Consider the following 20,670-nt stretch of genomic DNA (forward strand, 5'->3'; position numbering starts at 1 on the left):
CTTAAAAATAGTGCAGCCTGCAGTCCGAAGGAAAGTAGTAACCTGCGCAGGATTTCTGCAGGCTTTCAGCCTCTGTTCAAATACCGCAAAGGAGCTGAGCATGCAGGTGCTTTTAGTTCTTTTTAATTCTCTATTGATCATGCTTGTGAACTCATCAATGCTCGTGTCAATTGATTGATTTTCATTTGTTGTCTCTGCGGAGGTCTCGATAACGACAGCTACATCTCCTTGCTCATCGTCACATGCAGCTGGTTCTTTATTAACATGAGATACTGCATTAACAGGTGTATCAGCAAATAAGCCATCGAAAAAATTCGATGTCGGCATTGGTTTGTCGCCGTATATCACCTTATACAAGACTTCTTTTTCAGCAACAGTGCAGGCGGTATAGTTGTGGAAGGCGAACTGCGCTGTACTGCGACGCTGCTAATTGATGTTTGCAAACGCTTCCTGTGTTTCCACAGAGGCAGCTGCACATGCCGATTGAGAGGTCCACATTGTAACAAATGCCCTCTTGTGAAGCTGACTTAACAGTATAAACTGTTCCTCCAGCATGAGTGACAGCGCACATTGGAATGGTACTGGTGGAAGGTTTGCAAGAACTGTCCTTTTTGAGGAGGACATCTGACAACCGTAGACGAAGGTAATTGTTGTAAACGTCAGCCATTACCAACAGCAGCTGTGCACCGTTGTGTGCCTTGTTCCTGTACACAATTAGGAAATAATAATTACAATTATGAATTTTTGTTAATTAAAAGAATTCCTATTATTAAAAATTTACATTAAAATTACGTTCAAATCTAAGGCTAAAGTAAGTGGGTTGCATACATCAAACATCTAAAATAAAGTATTTAAAGTTGCTGCAATCCAAAATTAGGAGTAAAATTTAATAGGTATAAAACGCCAAGGTTGCAATATTTTCAGGAATTAATATGTGTTTTTACATTGAAAGTACTATTCTGCAACTTTTTAATTAACTTTTTAATTAATCATCACCGAAGGCGGAAAATCAGTTATTGTGTATTGAAATTGCGATAAAAAGCCGCACCGAGTTTGACAACTGGTTAAACGACTTATCGCAAAAGAATAATGTAAGTTGGAGGAAGAAGTTTGGCGATAAAAAACGAAACAGTAAATTGGAACTCTCATTTGTTTGTCACCATGCGAAAATGGGACAGAAAGGAGTAAAAACAACTGACACCAAGTAAGTACTTAATTTATAACATACTATTATTGTTTAATGTTTAGCCACAGATACCTACAAATACGGTGAGTCATGATAATTATTTTACACTTTGCGCTATTACAACAGTGGATAATTCTTGTTTATTTTTAATCTATTTACTGATTCATATAACATCGATAGAAATGATTAGTAAATGGCGGTTGCTTGTTATTGTGTAGGCTATCACTCTTCAGGAAATAGCTGCTGCATTTAGGTAGGTAGTATGAAACGGTAACGAAATGAAGTAGACACTGCAAATGTAAAATAATTTTTATAACACACTGTACCTAGATATTTAATTGGTAATCTTGCATAATAGCGGCGTCAAGTAATTAGGTAGTTAAGGTAAGGTTAGTTCAAATTAGGTGAGCTTAGATAAAATTAGATACGGTTAGAAACGTTTCGGTAATGTTAGGTAAAGTGTAAAGGCTAGATATAAACAATTGACGCCGCTCACCTGAAATTATATCGAAGGCGCCGCTATTCTGCAAGTTTACCACTTAATTTCCTACGTTATTTGTGAATTTAATTACCTATCATGCCTTTATACATTCACTGTGGTTTTCATACAAAAATACTTGCGATAAGTACCAAAGTAGATAGTTTATGTAAAGTATTAGAGTACTATATTTCTATTTTCTTTATAATTACAGGTGGTTGCACTGTTGGCTGGAATATCAGTACTAGTATATATATAAATATATATTTCTATTTTAGTTGTCCTGCACGACTGAGGGCGGTCATAAGCACTGACGAATTGACACCCAAGTCTCACGCTCACCCCTGTCGTATCACCTTCACTGGCCATCACAACCATTCCCTTTCCTCAGCTGCTATCCTCAGCGAGTTCAAAATGTCAACAGACACCAAGGAGGAATTTTTCACCTACTTCGAGCAAGGTGAGAATAATTAATAAATAAAATATTATTATAATAAATTATTAGCTAATAGGTAGTATATACCGTACCGTGTACGGTGAGTCATGAAAATTCTTTTACACTTTGCGCTCTTACAACAATGGATAATTCTTTTTTATTCTCAATCCATTAGCTGGATCATGTAACAACAATAGGGATGGATAGAAGATGGATTATGCTTCTTATCCCGTATCATTTTTACGCAAAACAGCTAATAAATTTAGTATAAAACCGCAACAAAAAGAAGTAGTACCACCGCAAGTGTAAAACAATTTTCATGACTCACTGTACATGTGTGCAGTTGGTACAGAGAGATGAAAAAATCGTGAACAATTCTTGCAGTAGGTAAGAGAACTTTATATTTTATTTTCATGTCGGTGATGCGTGTAACTATTTTTACAAATTATGCAGCATACCTATCGAATAAGCTTCTTATCTCGTACCATTGCTATTGAAATCAGCAAAAAGAAAAAGACTAAAAGACCATCGTACCACAAGATTAGTTCAATTATGTTTTATTTTTTATCATACTGTATCTAGGCACTTGTAGAGCAGCGCGTCTTAATTTCATAAAAAGTGCGTACTTATATCTACTAAATATATAACTAACAATGTGAACCAATATTTTAAAGGCATGCTAGGTGCCCAAGCTCGACGCCATCACCAGCTGAAGAATGATTTTGAAAGTGACATCGCTCTGCTGGCGGATAGAAGAGCGAATCCCACATTAGACGCTGTAGTCAGTCTGAGGGCAAGATGGACGGCAGAGAACCACGGTAATTTCGATGACATGTCCGTCTTGGATGCCATGCAGCGAACCAAGAACAAAATGCCGCAGCATCTCATCAATTTTGCAGAGACTCCTGGCGGATACGTTGCAGTTCTCGTCACCGATTTTATGTATAGGATCCACAAGGAAATGCAATCAGCATGCGAGGTGGTGTTTGTGGACACGACTAGTCACGTGGACAAGACCAACTGTTCACTTACTATCTTTGTCTGCTCGAGCGCAGCTGGGGGTCTTCCCCTCGGGGTCATCTTATCATCAACCCAAACTAAAGAAGATTATCTCAGAGGTACGTCACATAACAAAAATTGCAATTAAAATTATACTAACACATATGTAACTAGAAGTAATCTGCTGATTAAGATTTTTTTAATTCAAATAGGTAGCTTTATATTTGACTTTATTTCCACTTTAATGTTTTGCAGGTTTCAGTCTTCTTCAAGCTATGCTGGGTGACGTCGCGTTCAACGGCAAGCTGCACCCTGAGTGCTTCATCACTGATGACAGTGACGCTGAGCGAGGAGTATTGCACGAGGTGTGGCCTCAGAGCAAGTTGTTCCTCTGCGTGTTCCATGTCCTGCAGGCCGCATGGAGCTGGTTATGGAATTCCAGAAATAAAGTCGCCAACGAACATCGAAAACCCCTGATTTCTGTTCTCAAGAAGCTGGTGTACGCAGAGTCCATATGTTCTTTCGAAGAAATATGGTTAGAGTTCCTAAACTCAGAACTCTCGCAAAATAACGTCAAATGTACCGAGTTAGTAACTACTTACAAACTCATGTAAATTATAATGCACATACAAAATATTTAATATGGTTACACAATAATATGTGATATAATAACATAAATTAACTATTAAGTTGTAGTATCTTAAGAATTGTACTTGTTTCAGGTACTTTAGATCAGCAGTAGAACGCAGGGAAGAGTGGAGCCTACCATGGAGATGTGGCTTTCTACTACGGGGTCACAACACCAACAATATGTGTGAAAGCATGATGATGGTGATTAAGGACATCGTGCTCAACAGGTATTGTAATGCCAAGACATTTTATAGCAGTTGCTTTTTATGGAAGGAAATTGCTAAATAGCGAGATGGTAGCCTAGTCATCATCTACCTCAGTTTACCGCAATTTTAATTTATTAATATTGAAATTTATTAATAATACATTTATTTTGAGCTAATAGACAGAAAAAAACCATAATCAACTAACACCTATCAAATCAATGCAAACAAAGTGTGATGGTGATGATTAATTAAAAAGTTAATTAAAAAGTTGCAGAATAGTACTTTCAATGTAAAAACACATATTAATTCCTGAAAATATTGCAACCTTGGCGTTTTATACCTATTAAATTTTACTCCTAATTTTGGATTGCAGCAACTTTAAATACTTTATTTTAGATGTTTGATGTATGCAACCCACTTACTTTAGCCTTAGATTTGAACGTAATTTTAATGTATATTTTTAATAATAGGAATTCTTTTAATTAACAAAAATTCATAATTGTAATTATTATTTCCTAATTGTGTACAGGAACAAGGCACACAACGGTGCACAGCTGCTGTTGGTAATGGCTGACGTTTACAACAATTACCTTCGTCTACGGTTGTCAGATGTCCTCCTCAAAAAGGACAGTTCTTGCAAACCTTCCACCAGTACCATTCCAATGTGCGCTGTCACTCATGCTGGAGGAACAGTTTATACTGTTAAGTCAGCTTCACAAGAGGGCATTTGTTACAATGTGGACCTCTCAATCGGCATGTGCAGCTGCCTCTGTGGAAACACAGGAAGCGTTTGCAAACATCAATTAGCAGCGTCGCAGTACAGCGCAGTTCGCCTTCCACAACTATACCGCCTGCACTGTTGCTGAAAAAGAAGTCTTGTATAAGGTGATATACGGCGACAAACCGATGCCGACATCGAATTTTTTCGATGGCTTATTTGCTGATACACCTGTTAATGCAGTATCTCATGTTAATAAAGAACCAGCTGCATGTGACGATGAGCAAGGAGATGTAGCTGTCGTTATCGAGACCTCCGCAGAGACAACAAATGAAAATCAATCAATTGACACCAGCATTGATGAGTTCACAAGCATGATCAATAGAGAATTAAAAAGAACTAAAAGCACCTGCATGCTCAGCTCCTTTGCGGTATTTGAACAGAGGCTGAAAGCCTGCAGAAATCCTGCGCAGGTTACTACTTTCCTTCGGACTGCAGGCTGCACTATTTTTAAGGCATCGGGGGCGGCAAAGAGAAAAATTCCTTGTCAGCCAACGACCATTGCTAGGCGTCAGTTTGGCCAACCAAGAGGCAAAGCTGCCTTACTGAAAGGCAAGATAACAAAAAGGAAAAGGAATTTAGCCTTAAACATATTAAAAAATGTACCAAATGCTAAAATACATTGATGTTTCCATATTACTGTTTCATTTCCTATATCTAACTTATTTCAAATCAATCACAAATATATACTAACTAATAATTAATGAAAACAATTTAGCATGAGGCATTCAAATAAATGTTCTCTAGGTAATTGCCTTTACTTTAGAATACAGTTACATTTTTATTTATTATTTAGGAAGATTATGAAATATTAGTGTAAACGCCCCTGAAAATCACGGGATTCTGATTTCTCTTGTTATTCGATTTCGATCTCCTTTAACTATTTATTGATAAATTAAAATGCACATTTTTTCGAAATAAATTTATTTTTTCGTTGCTTAGGCGATTACTTTTGATATAACATTTTCAATTGTTATATTTTAAACCAAAAGCGCATCCAAGTCACTGTCAAATGACATATAAGATTTTATTACCTAGTCTTTTTTAATGTTTAAGTTTTGAATCACACTATTTTCATCTTCACTTTTTCTAGAAGGTCGTTTTTCCGGCGTATCTTATTTGACAGACATTACGTACACAACCACACACAGAAAGAAGTATACACAGAGGCACATTGCTCCTTATTATAGTATATATTAAATACTTCGGCTTACAACTAAGTGTCCACAAGGGCCTACATTATCTAGCTACATGCAATGCATCGTACCAACCTCCCAGCACGTGACTATATGTTTCCAGATACACGTACTTCTATTTGCAAATTCCTGCACAGCGCTATCTTATGGCATCATTATCATATTTGAAATTATATACCTAACTAGAACTAGAATAAACGTTACCTATAGAGTCTAATTGTTAATTTAACACAAAGTGAAATGATTATCCAACAAATACATCCTTTTTTGAAAACAGGACGATTCTATAAATGGCTAGCGACATCTGGCAACTGTTCACCTACACAGCGAAAAACGCACACGGGTTTGCCTCATCTTTGACGTGAGTGCGTCCCGGTCTCATCAGTGCGACCAACACCTTCCCCGCCATTTCCTCATCCAAGCAGTCAAAGGCCACCTTCATCGATCTCCGCAAATTTAATGTTTCCCCGACCCCCACTCCGTTGATATGCCTGTCCGGTGACATGCCCCTTACCAATAATCACTCCTAGGTCCCCCTCCGAGCTAACTCTCCCCACTTCCCCTGTACCAACTTTGTATTGCCTTGATGTGTGTGTGTCTATGTGTGTGCGTCATCGACAGCTACTACCATCCCGGATGAAAGCAGAGAGCTCATATATTGCCCGACCTAAAGATACTCCTGTGACCTTGTACACACGCACACACCATCTTATTCTTACGCGCGCGCGCGCGCGTGTGTGTGTGTGTGTGTGTGTTTGTGTGTGTGTGTGTGTGTGTGTGTGTGTGTGTGTGTGTGTGTGTGTGTGTGTGTGTGTGTGTGTGTGTGTGTGTGTGTGTGTGTGTGTGTGTGTGTGTTTGTGTGTGTGTGTGTGTGTGTTTGTGTGTGTGTGTTTGTGTGTGTGTGTTTGTGTGTGTGTGTGTGTGTGTGTGTGTGTGTGTGTGTGTGTGTGTGTGTGTGTGTGTGTGTGTGTGTGTGTGTGTGTGTGTGTGTGTGTGTGTGTGTGTGTGTGTGTGCGCGCTCGTTTAATATAACGTCGTTCAACGGCGAATCATGGCACCACTTGGCTGGTACTGATGGAAATATAGTCGCCTTAAAGTAAACATAATGAATAGAAATAAAACAAATGTTTCGTAGAATAGCTGCAAGAAATACGGGGAAAGTTAAGAAATGATTACAACTCTCCACTCATACATTGTTATCTACAGAGAATAAGGTGTAAAATGAAAAATCTGGAATATCATGTTCAACTCGAAAGAGATTATTTGCATGTTGTTTCCAATCGTCTAAAAACTTCGTAAACATAAACTTATCCCTTCTTACGCCTACCCCATTCTTCATAAGTATCACATAATGTATCAGCAATACTGAGTAGACACATTTTTATGCAGATACACCACCATTTTAATAAACACCTCGGGTAAAGCGTTATGACGTCACATCTCGAACCGTTCGCGCCAAAGTTCAAACCATTATGATTATATCAGAACGTTCTAGAAGACTAATTGTTGCTCATTATTGTATCCGCCCTTCTTGGATAATGTTTTATACATTTTTCATTTTATGATTTATTGATGATAATTAATATTAATTGTCACATTTTTCAGCATATTCCCCCTGCCAAAGGGTTTATCAATTGATTAGTACCATCTCTTGTAGCGATTCGCTTCTGGTAATTTTTATTATTAAATGGTTGATTTATAGATACTTGGTTAAATGCACTTTATGAATTGGATATAAATGCCCTAAGGAATAAAAGCAATGTGAGGTTAGGGTTAGGAACTGAGGAATTTTGGATAACCGAAATACGCCTCTGACTGGGCTACGTGACAACTAGCCTAACCTCTTAGAGTGCCCCACTACCTGGGCTATCTCCCAGACTTACGGCGAGATCGCAGTACTAAAAAGAATATAAGGAAAATTGAAAGAATCCAAAGAGCAACTACGAAGATGGTCACCACACTTTCAAAACTGTCATGCGAGAAGAGATTGTCAAAACTGGAATTATCGACACTGGAACAAAGAAGAGAAAGAGGTGACTTGTTGACCATCTATAGAATCATGAGAGGTATGGAAGTCCTTGATAGAGAAGACTTACTAAATTGGGATAAGAGAAATACAAGAAGACATGAAAGGAAGCTCAAAAAGGACAGTTATAGAAGAGACCTGAACAAGAACAGCTTTCCACACAGAGTGGTGGATGTATGGAACAAATTGGACGAAACAATAGAGTGTGCAAAAACCCTACACGAATTTAAGGGCAAATTAGACATTGCAAGATACAAAGACGATACACCACGAGCGTAGCTCCCCATCCCGTTAGATACAACCAGGTAAATACAACTAGGTAAACACACACACACACACGTATTTGCAAAACCACCCTAGCAAGAATGATCACACGTACACGCTTGACACAAGAAAGAAAGAAGGATAATTGAGGCAGCCTACATCAGTTTGCATCCATGTAACAACCGCCGTGATGGATTCGTCAAGTTAGCGAGGATAGCAATCCACTTGGTTCTTCGTGAGGTCGGTCGGAGGTGTGGGAGGAGCGACGGTGATTGGGGAGGAACGTGATAAGCTGGGAGTATTTAAGCTGTTATTTTATTTCTCTGTGTACACTGTGAAGAAGTCCTTCTAGGATGAAACGTCAGTAATAAAACGCCAACGGTTTTTGGCGTTTACCTCACCACCATTCCACTCACTTGACTAAATGATCAAGTGGTGAATGGGTGCTATTGAAAAGTTAAACGACTTAAAAAGCCTTCACTCCATTGGCTTCTTTTCGCGTCATTGCTTTTTCCTTCGTTGTTTGGCTGAAGAGGAAACAAGAAAGTAAATACCAAGAGCACGAGGAAGTGTGCCGAAGGTCTGAGAGACGAAAGTATTTTTCTGAGAAACTTAAGAGCAGGTTGTGGAATGGTCGCGACATTCATTCGCGTGCTTGATGACGTCATGTCGTTGTAGTCTCATGTCGAGTACTGGAATACAATACAACATCACGTCGACCACTCTAAATGCGACATGACGTCATGTCGAGCTCAATTATGATACGTTTAAGACTATTTTGGTATTACGGAATGGAGTCACATCGTGTATCGAAAGATGTATGTCAGTGTTAGCGGGTAGTGAGTGACACAAGGGTGATGTAAGTGATTGACCTACCGACTCATTACGTGACACAGAGGCTACGTGCGGGTCATTATGCCCTCTCGTCACTCGTGTCGCCGCCGGCAGGGTCGAGGTGGAGGGGATGTGTCACATGTCACGTTCGCAGACTCGTGATTGATGAATGGGCGTGTGTGCGCACGTGTGTATGTGTGTGAGTGTGTTTGTATGTGCGTGAGCGCGCGCGTGTGTGTGCCTATATCTGTAGGTGTGTATCTGTGGGCGGGCGTTTTTGTGTCTATGTCTACATTTGCGTCCTTGTCTGTGTCTCTGAGTGTTTGTGTGTATGTTTCTTAACGTCTAAATGTCTTTGTGTCCTTGCGTTTTTGTGCTTGATTGTCTTTGTTTCTGTATATATTTGTTTCTTTGTATCTTTGTGTTTATGTGGCTTTGTGTCTGTGGTTTTGTGCGTATGTGTCTTTGTGGCTGTATATCTGTGTCTTTGCCTCCACGTCTTTGAGTGTCTATGTGTATGTTCTTCTATTTTGTCTCAGTGTGTTAGTGTCTTCATGTTTTGTGCGGCATTATGCCCATGTCTTTCTTCCCTTTATTAAGTTTTACAGGACTGTGCTACCCTCGTAAAACTCCGCCTCCTTTCTTCCTTCGCTTCAAAACCATTTTCTTTGATTCCCAAACGTTGCAGACTGAACCGCGTCGTCATCCAGGGGGTCTCAAGAGCTGAATGAAATAGCCAGAGATGATACGCAAAAGTGTTACTTTTATCTTTTCTTGTGGATATCTTTTCTAAGAAGCAAAAACAACACTTGTCGTGTTGAAAGCACTTATTAACCTTTCTTCATATCACAATTCACACAGATCCGGGCCCATCTTCCCTTTTCTTTCCTTCCCTTCCCAAGATTAGAACTAACAGAGCAATAGTATTTATTGTTAGAACAGTTACAAACAAAAATACAGATGTAATTATCAAACTATTTGGTCTCCGTTCTTTAGAATAGATATTAATTCACTAGAACTTGTACATGGTTTACAAATATAGTTAGCGAATGGGATAGACTTTGTCACCATGTAAAGGATTACAAAGGCGGAGCATGCCGACAGGAGGCCTTTTGGTCCATATCTAGGTCGGATGCAAAAATAATAATAATAATAATAATAATAATAATAATAATAATAATAATAATAATAATAATAATAATAATAATAATAATAATAATAATAATAATAATAATAATAATAATAATGATAATGATAAATTAATAAATAAAAAATATAATGTAAATAACAAATAAAATACATAAATAAATGCATAGGTATAGTTAAACAATAAACAAACAGGTAAATAGTAAATAATAATAAATTGACATATAACTAATAATAAATGAGAATCAAACAGACAAATGATAACAAAACAAAAACAAATAATACAAAATATATGGTCCCCCAGTGCTGTCGGGGGACCAACTTATCAAGCCCAAAGCGGGTTCTGGGGCTCAAGACAAAACAAACCACTCCCTGAACGGAACCTTTTCACATTTGTTGGTACTCGGCGGAACCCCCAACGACCTCTTCACCAAACATAGTTGGAACCACCCTCATATAGATGGAATTCTCCCCTAACACACACACACACACACACACACACACACACACACACACACACACACACACACACACACACACACACACACACACACACACACACACACACACACACACACACACACACACACACACACACACACACACACACACACACACACACCACACACACACACACACACACACACACACACACACACACACACACACACACACACACACACACACACACACACACACACACACACACACACACACACACACACACACACACACACACACACACACACACACACACACACACACACACACACACACACACACACACACACACACTGTAGTGATTACTAGGATATTTAAAGTCAATCCCATGACTGATCTGTTTATTGAAAATGGCGATGATACTTTGTACAAAAATGTTGGCGAAATTCTGGATTCCTTACGTTAAGTATACAATGATTTTAGATATTTTTTACAATACATAAATATCCTCTTTACAGGATGTAGAGGGATATGTTTGATTTAATTTACAAGATAAATAAAGCTGATTTAATGAATATTATTATTTATATTAAATATAATTGATTGAATGCATGTTCTAAGGGGTGACTATAGTTTATCCCGTACTCGGCGATCACGAGTCCTGAAGGGGTAATTTCACGTGTTGGCTACAGAACACTACAGAACTCTCCCCCTAGTGACGAGGTAGGAGGAACGATATCTGTTTTTTCTTTGTAGTGTGCTTGTGGTTTGTAGCCCGTGTGTCCGGAGGTGTCGGAAGTCCAACGGAATCTTGGTCGTTGTCCGAGAGGAGGTATGCAGGCTTGGCGCGGTCTATGGAGATGACGTCAGTGGTTCCACGGCGATCGATGGTCAAGTTCTTCCTTGTCCTCTTGACGACTCTATATGGTCCATCGTATGGTTGTTGAAGAGGCTTCTTTACTCCCTCCACGCGAACGAAAACATGTGAGCAGTCTTCGAGGTCCTAGCTCACAAACGTTCTTGTGGGTGAGGTACGCGGTGGTACTGGCTGGAGTTTCTGCATTGTATCTGTAAGATTAGTGGCATAATCTTGAACGCTGCAGGGCTGCGTTATAGGGGCAGATGCAAGAAACTCACCTGGCAGGCGGAGTGGAGTGCCATAAAGAAGTTCTGCAGAGGAGTGGCCAAGGTCTTCCTTGAGGGGCGTGCGTATTCCGAGGAGGACCATTGGAAGCACCGTAGATCAGTTGGCGCGGTCGCGTGCTGTTGCTGCAAGTGAAGCCTTGAGTTGTCGGTGGAAGCGTTCGATGAGTCCGTTGGATTGAGGATGGTAGCTTGCTGTTCTGAAACGCCGGATACCTAGCAAAGACATAACCTTGTTCCATAGATTGGATTCAAATTGGCTACCACGGTCGGATGTGAGGCTGAGTGGTGTACCGAATCTTGAAATCCAGGTGGTTATAAAAGCTTTGGCTACTGTGTCTGTGCTTATGTCAGTAAGCGGGATTGCTTCGGGCCAGCGTGTAAAACGGTCTACACAAGTAAGAATATACCTGAAGCTGTCGGAGAAGGGAAGCGGTCCGACGATGTCGATGTGGACGTGCTCGAGTCGAGTGGAGACTGGGCGGAAGGTACCTGGAGGGGAGATGGTGTGGCGTGTGACCTTGGAAGCTTGGCATTTGACGCAGGTGCGGGTCCAGTGTCGAACGTCTTTGGCGATTCCACTCCAGATGAAGCGTGATGACATCATGTGCTGCGAAGCTCGAATACCTGGGTGGGAGAGGTCATGTAAATGGCGGAACACGGGATACCTGTGGTTCTCGGGCAAGTAGGAACAGATGGTGTCCGTGGATACATCGGCGTAAAGCTGAGTGTTGGTTCCAGGGAGCTGTACCTTCTTCATCTGCAACGCGGGGTTTTCCATCAATCGCTGCAGCTCGGTATCACTAGCTTGGTCTGCAGCGATGGCGGCGTAGTCGATGAGAGAGGTAGAGACTGCAGATATGTTGCGCGAGAGTGTGTCGGCAGGACAGTTATCTTCACCTCGAACATAACGAATATCTGTGGTGAATTGGGAAATGAAATCTATGTGTCGTAGTTGTCTAGGGGAGTATGTTGTTTTGTTATGGATGAATGTTGTTGTGATTGGTTTGTGGTCGGTGTATATGTGGAATTGTCGCCCTTCGATGAAATACCTGAACCTGTTGACAGCCTTGTAGATGGCTAGGAGTTCCTTGTCGAAGGCGCTGTATTTCTTCTCGAGAAGAAGGCGATGGGTTTCCAGGCGTCGTTGATGTATTGTTGCAGAACTGCGCCGACACCTGTGTCTGAAGCATCTGTCGAGATGGAAGTGATGGCATGAGGGTTAGGGAAATTAAGGGCAGCAGCATTCCCGAGTGCTTCTTTAGCTGCCATGAAAGCTGCATCAGTTTCGGCGTCCCAGTTGAGTACGATGGAACGTCCCCTCTTGCATGGCTTGATCATGGAGTAGAGCGGTTGGAGCAGTTGAGCGCAGTCTGGAATGAAACGATTATAGAAGTTTAACATACCAAGGAATTGCTTGAGTTGGCGCTGTGTTGTAGGTTTCGGGAAACTCTGGATGGCGTCGCAGCGGGATGAGACAGGGGTGACGCCTGAAGGTGTGACGGTGTGTCCTAGAAAGTTGATGGATGAAACACCGAACTCAGATTTCTCGAGGTTGATGTGGATGCCGTAGTCTTGTAGTCGGGTAAAGACTTGCTTCAGATGGTCTTGGTGCGTGGCTTCGTCAGGGCTGGCGATGAGCACATCGTCGATGTAGGTGAAGCAAAAAGGCAGGCCTCGTAGGATTTCGTCCATGAATCTCTGGAAAGTTTGGGCAGAGTTCTTGAGGCCGAAGGGCATTCGAACGTATTCGAACAAGCCAAAAGGTGTTGTGACAGCTGTTTTGGGGATGTCCGGCGGGTTGACTGGAATATGATGGAAGGCTTTTATAAGATCGATCCGGGAGTATATGCGAGTTCCTGCAAGGTGTGAGGAAAACTCCTGTATGTTGGGAACTGGGTACCTATCCATCACAGTTCGCGAGTTGAGGGCGCGGTAGTCACCGCATGGCCTGATGTCGCCGTTGCTTTTGGGGACGATGTGGAGAGCTGACGACCAGTTGCTTGAACTTGGACGAATGATACCTTGACGCATGAGGGCTTCCAGTTCTGCCTTGGCTAGCTTGAGGCGTTCCCGAGCCAGACGACGGGCTTTGGCGTAGACTGGAGGTCCCGTAGTCTCTATGTGGTGCACTACGTGGTGTTTCACAGTCGTGGTCGTGGAGTAAGGTTGTGTCAAGGCAGGAAAGTTCCTGAGGAGAGAAGCAAACTTGTTATCGGCACTGATGGTTGAAAGTTGTCTACTTACTCCGGTTGTTAGCCTGGCGTTGGATGACATCGATGTAAGGGGGTCGTGGAGCTTGCGATTTTTAATATCGATCAGGAGATCGAAGTGGGTCAAAAAATCGGCGCCAAGGATTGGTTGGGAAACTGCTGCAACGTAGAAGGTCCACTCAAAGGATCGGCGGAGGTTGAGTTCTAGCTGAAGTGTCTTCCTCTTGAAAACGGGTATCTTGGTGCCGTTGACTGCGTAGAGGTAAGACATCGGCGGCAGTGATTGCTGGGTTGCTGTGGCAGGCAGGACACTGACTTCAGCTCCGATATCTATGAGGTATGTGGTGTTGGAGAGTGGATCAAATACGAAGAAGAGTTTCGATGTATGTTGGCGAACGATGTGCGCCGTTAGCGTTCTCCCATCTTGTTTAACGGTGCCGGTGAGAAGGTGCACGGCTGTGTACATTTCCTCGCATCTTGTCCAAAGCGATGATGGTAGAAGCAGACGCCTGATGTTTGCTTGGGTCTTCCTCTGGATGTAGACCTGGAGCGGTTGCGGTAGTATCTTGGTGACGGGGGTCGTTGTTGAAGATTGGCAACCTGCTCTTGGAGGTGCTACATAAAGGTTTTGATAAATTCACTAGAAGAATTGTTGAATCAGTATATATTTCAACTAATAATTCATCGAATCATCGAGGAGGGTTTATCAATTTAGCTAAACAAACTAGTATTTTAATTCTAGAACACGCCAAAAAAGCGACCTTTCCCAAGTGTCCGAAAAGGTAATTAGATTTAGTGCATAAACTTCAATTGCAGTTCTACGTACACTCTCTGAAGAAGTTCTACGCGAACGAAACGTTAGAGTGTTTAGGGTTCTGAGCCTTCCCCTGTATTTATGTTCTCCATCATCCAAATAATTTGTCAAAAATACTTATCAATATGTATATATATATATATATATATATATATATATATATATACATATTATATATACATATATATATACACAAACACACACACACACACACACACACACACATATATATATATATATATATATATACATATATATACACATACATATATATATATATATATATATGTATATATATATATGTATATATATATATATATATATATATACATATATATATATGCGTGTGTATGCATAATTTCTTCCCCGAGCACTTTGGGTGTCGGTGTCCAGCGACACGTGCCTGGAGCTCATCCGGGTCGTCTCTCGGTCCACTGACGGGCAGAAGTCCTGGCCGGGTCTACGCTGGTTGCCTTGGGACCAGAATCAGAAGACGACGACGCCGCGCCGTTCGAGAAGCTCTTCCAGTCCCCCAATCCTCGAGGTCGCAGCAAAACCAGTCGGGAACACCGCGACCGAGGACCTGATCAGGAAGAGATGCAGAGGATCGACAGGACGACAGGGCACAACAGGAGGAGCCTCGCCGGACTCCCACGCCCCAGAAGACTCCGGGTCGTCCGTTCTTCGAGGAAGGATCCGTCGGCACGTCCCGACCAACTGCGGCTAACGGGATGTATAAGATTGAAAAAAAAAAAAAAAAAAGATAATAGCCGATGACGTCGAAAAAAGTGAAAAAAGAAAAAGAAATTAATCAAACAATCAAGTTTACCCGGGTAAAAAAAAAAAAAAAAAAATGGCGACTGTCCGGAAAATTGACAAGAAATAACCCCCAACTTTTACGGATTCATTACTGTTTATAAATAGAAATATTTATCGCAACCTCCTTCTCCCTCCCGGGCGTCATTTTTCCTTCCATCGCAATTGACGTGAATCACCACATCGTCGTCTGCCACCACGACCATCTGACCTCCTACCAACACTACTCCTGTGCCGTCAGCGACTCCGACTCTGCCACCACCTGAACCCTTCCAGCACAGACAGCCACATGCGCTGCACCTTTTGGCCCGACTGGCGCCACAGGATATCTATCGAGGCGAGCCCTTCAGTCCGACCAAAGCCTCCGTCAGATTTCTTGGTCTAGGCTGGCGATTCGTTCCGAGTCTCATCAGGCTCCCTATGACGTCACACTCAGTGCACGTGTATTCCATGACGTCATGTCTGAGTCACGTGACTCCATTACGTCACATGGTCGTGTAGGTCAGCGATCGACAGCCGTATTACTATTAATGGGAGACAGCTTCTACCACCTACTTCTTCCACAAATCGAGCCATCATTACCACAAAAGGACCAAGTTTGAAATCGTCTCTGGACACAAGGGCCTCACAAATGCTGAATTTTATGCATCTACCACCAAAACTCCGGCCATGGGATGGACACATGTACACAGACACACACACAGACACACACACAGACACACACACAGACACACACACACAGACACACACACACATACACACACACACAGACACACACACACACACACACACACACACACACACACACACACACACACACACACACACACACACACACACACACACACACACACACACACACACACACACAAACACAAAACCTCGTGGCGTAGTGGTTAGAGTTCTCGCCTGCCACTACGGCGGTCAGTGTTCGACTCCCACCCAGGGCTGAAATAATTTCAGCATCGCTGCGCTGCGGGTTGTTACTCCATCTCTCGTTGGCGGGGAGTTGGGTGTGTGTGTGCGTGTAAGGTCACAGTATTACACATACATCGGTCATACGGACCCTGAGCTCTCATCAGGGGGTTAATAACACGTGATCCAAGACCATGGTGAATCACATCCTAGTAAGCATTACATCGCTCGGTACCTTTAATTGATCATATTTGAACTACTTAACAGGATATAGATACTGGTAATTATACCATTGACACAAATAGCCGACCATTTTCCTATGCTCTCTCAATTTAGAATAGGTGATATTAGACAAAAAACCCATAACTGTTAGAATAAGATTCATATCTTCCTTCACTCTTTAGCAATTTATTAACGAACTTGATTTAGAAAATTGGAATGATGTACTTACTTCAACTCGTCCAAAAGGCATTTGATATTTTCTATATTACTTATCTTAAAATATTTGTGAAACATTTTCACATTAAGATAGCGAAGCAGATTTTAAAGAAAGAGATCATTCGCCACATCACACAACCTCTAGGACAATGGTTCCCAACCGGTGGGCCGCGGCACCAAGGAGTGCCGTGAGATCAACTGAGGGAGGGTGCCGCCAAAATTGAGGGCAAAAATAATTTTCGTATTACCGACTCTCTCTGTCATTCATTTTTGGTCATTAATGCAGCATAAGTGTAATGAGGAGTATTTTCATATTATCCATGGAAATGTTTTTGTTACACTGATGTTGAATCAACAAGATACTGACAAACTAGAATTTAGATTTTCTAATAAGGGTGCCGGGGTGCCTCAACCCAGAAAAGGTTGGGAACCACTGGTCTAAAGGTTTGCATTGAAAAAAGATTAAAGCAACTTGCTAGAAAATGGCCTTTTACCTATTGAGAGTCGCATAGAAATTACAGAAATAAAGTAACATTATCATAGAGAACGGCAAAAAACAATAACAACTATGTTATAAACAGCAATTAACTAATAACACTAGGTAACATAATTTCATTTTTCTTTGTTTTTTGTCTTCTCCTTGGCCCCATACCATTGTTTTTGCCTTATTCAGTTACAGTATGGGTTACTATTGGTTTTCATGTCAGGTAAAGACCTTTGCAAAATCTCAATTGCTTATTTAATTGCTTTTGAAATGTTACAAATGAATTAAAATATAGGAAGAATATAAAGTGTTATATAGTTTTTTTTTTACTTAAATAAGATCATTCTTAAACTGACCATATCTAGCAAGAAATTTCTCATATTTAAAAGAAGTTGCTTACACTCCTTATTACTCAAAAAAACAACAACAAAAAAACAATGACCTCAGAGATTTTGATTTGACAAAGTCAAATGGTGACCTTTTGGTTTCAAGGCTGAAGTAATGAGATTTACTTGATGACAGTGTGCAAGTGACTTAACCAAAGAAAACGTCACAAACATTTCTCCAGCTTCTTTGCAAAGGAGGACAGACTATGCTACTGCAATGATGTATCATGCTTATTTGATGCTAGTGGAATTGCTTGCAATCCAGATGAATGGAAACTCTTCATTGACATACATACATACATATACCAAGGCTTTTTCCCCCTTCCAAGGGAGGTAGCCAAAAAGGGAAAGGCATAAAAACACTCCCACCCATTTCATCCCTAAATACACTCCACACCCCTCCCACCCTTCCTCTCATCTGAGCACCTCCTGGATGACGGGTCATCCCTGCACCCTGCCCACCGCCCTGGGTCAGAAGCAGTGTCGCAAGACACAGTACATCCACAGCAAGGCCGCTTCATTTAATCGGCGACCCCCCCTCTCCGTCCCCCTTTGCATATAAGGCGAGGACGGGGAGAAATCCCTTCGGGCTGCGACAAAATTTACTCACACATACTACCCCACCCCCACCCCCCCCGCCCATTCCTCCTCATGCAGTCACAACATCATCCATATACAACCATTCTCCACTCACCTCTGTCTTCCGTCCTCTCCCTTCCTTCCTCAACAGACATTCCCCTCTTCCCCAAAGCCCCCTTCACCCCATCCATCCACCTCATCCTAGGACGTCCCCTCATATTCACTCCCTCCACATCTGCCTTCCATACCTCTTTTACTAGTCTTTCTTCACTCATTCTTTCCATGTGTCCAAACCATCCTAATATTCTTTCATCAACCCTATCTCCCAAATCCTTTTTCACCCCTGTTCTCCTCCTCACCTCCTCATTTCTCACTCTATCCAGCCTAGTAACCCCCACCATGCTTCTCAGACACCTCATCTCAAACACATTCAAACTCCTTCTCTCTTCTTCTCTTATGTTCCACGTTTCTGCCCCATACAGTGCTGTTGGCACAATCACTCCATACAGTCTCCTCTTCGCATCCATTCCCAAATGTCTATTCCTCATTACACTCTTTAAACCACCAAGGCATTTACTCGCTTCTCTCAATCTACATTCTACCTCCACCTTCACTCCACCTTTTCCTGCTACACTTGCACCCAAGTATCTAAAACTATCCACTTCCTCCAATCGCTCTCCCTTAATGTTCACTTCCAGTCTACTACCACTTTCACCCCTTGTACATCTCATCACCTTACTTTTACCCACATTTATCTTTAGCTTTTTTTTTTATCACATACTCTCCCAAACTCTGCCACCAGCTTCCTCAATCCCTCCTCTGACCCTGCCACAAGCGCAGTGTCGTCCGCAAACAACAGCTGGCTCACCTCCCACTTTTCTCCATTTTCTTTACCCATCTCCAATCCCTGACTCACTACCCTAGCATTCACCTCTCGCACCACCCCATCCATGTATAAGTTGAACAGCCAGGGCGACATAACGCATCCTTGACGAAGTCCCACCTTTACTTCAAACCACTCACTCTCTCCATTTCTAATCCTAACACATGCTCTACTACTCTCATAAAAACTTTTGACAGCTCCCAGAAGCTTTCCTCCTATCCCATAAATCTGCATAACCTCCCACATTGCCTTTCTGTCTACCCTATCATAAGCCTTTTCCAGATCCATAAAAGCCCAAAAAACATCCTTCCCCTTTCCTATAGCTTTCTCACATATCTGTCTTACCACAAAGATCTGATCTACACAACCTCTACCCGTCCTAAATCCACACTGTTCCTCACCAATTACTCCTTCTGTTCCTCTCCTAATCCTCTCAATTAAGATCCTCCCATAAGCCTTCCCTACTACACTCAACAGGCTAATCCCTCTGAAATTACTACATTCACACTTGTCCCCTTTTCCCTTGTAAAGAGGAACTATACAGGCACTTCTCCAGTCCTCCGGTACTCTACCCTCTCTCCAGCAAACATTAAATAACCTCACCAACCAGTCCACCATCACTGAACCTCCCTTTTTCAGACATTCTGCATGGCATCCATCCAGACCAGGTGCCTTACCTGCTTTCATCATCTTTACAACTGCCTTCACCTCATCCTTCCTTATTTCTCCTCCATTCTCCTCACTCATCACTCTCATTTTCTTCGCATTTCCCACTGCAGCTATCTTTCCTTCCCTATCCTCCTTCACATTCAGCAACTCCCTAAAATATTCTGCCCATCTTCCCCTCACTGCCATCTCTTCCATTATCATCTCCTCATCTGTACCTTTTACCTTTTCTTCCCTACTTGATTCGCCTCCTCTTCCTCTCTTAATTTCTTTCCAAAACATCTTTTTATTACTTTCAAAATTTTCTGTCATACTCCTACCCCATTTCACATCTGCTCTCCTCTTTGCCTCCTTTACCTTTTGCTTTACTTCTCTTTTCTTTTCTTTGTACGTCTCATATGACTCCCCTGTCCTCTTTTGTAACCAATCTGTGAATGCTCGCTTCTTGTCTTCTACAACCTTCTTTGTTTCCTCATCCCACCATTCACTACCCTTTCTTCTATTTCCCCCTGTCCTTCTTGTTCCACACACCATCCTTGCACACTTTAAGACTCCCTCCTTGAACCATCCCCATTCCTCCTCCACACCCATCTCTGCTCTATCCTTTACTCCCTCCCACTCCTCCTTCAGCTTCTTTTCGTACTCCTTCTCCTTTTCCTTTTCATTCAAGGAATTCACTCTAAGAACCTCCCTACCTTTTGTCCCTTTCCTCC

At 41.9% G+C, this 20,670-nt stretch overlaps 2 protein-coding genes across 2 annotated transcripts; both read left to right on the forward strand.

Annotated features, from left to right (window-relative positions):
* Positions 1-391: 391 nt before the first annotated feature.
* On the forward strand, positions 392-3,841 carry LOC143034603 (uncharacterized). Its single transcript, XM_076200910.1, has 5 exons — positions 392-643; positions 1,943-2,124; positions 2,775-3,218; positions 3,355-3,678; positions 3,822-3,841. The coding sequence occupies exons 1-5, from the start codon at positions 576-578 to the stop codon at positions 3,839-3,841; spliced, it is 1,038 nt and encodes a 345-aa protein (XP_076057025.1). The 5' UTR covers positions 392-575.
* Positions 3,596-4,801, forward strand: LOC143034607 (uncharacterized). The gene is made up of 2 exons (XM_076200925.1): positions 3,596-3,956; positions 4,465-4,801. Exons 1-2 carry the CDS (start codon positions 3,910-3,912, stop codon positions 4,799-4,801), a joined length of 384 nt encoding a protein of 127 aa, XP_076057040.1. The 5' UTR covers positions 3,596-3,909.
* The last annotated feature ends 15,869 nt before the right edge of the window (positions 4,802-20,670 follow it).

This window comes from Oratosquilla oratoria, chromosome 2, assembly GCF_046742065.1.
Source record: "Oratosquilla oratoria isolate Oo_2021 chromosome 2, ASM4674206v1, whole genome shotgun sequence".
Classification (NCBI taxonomy): domain Eukaryota; kingdom Metazoa; phylum Arthropoda; class Malacostraca; order Stomatopoda; family Squillidae; genus Oratosquilla; species Oratosquilla oratoria.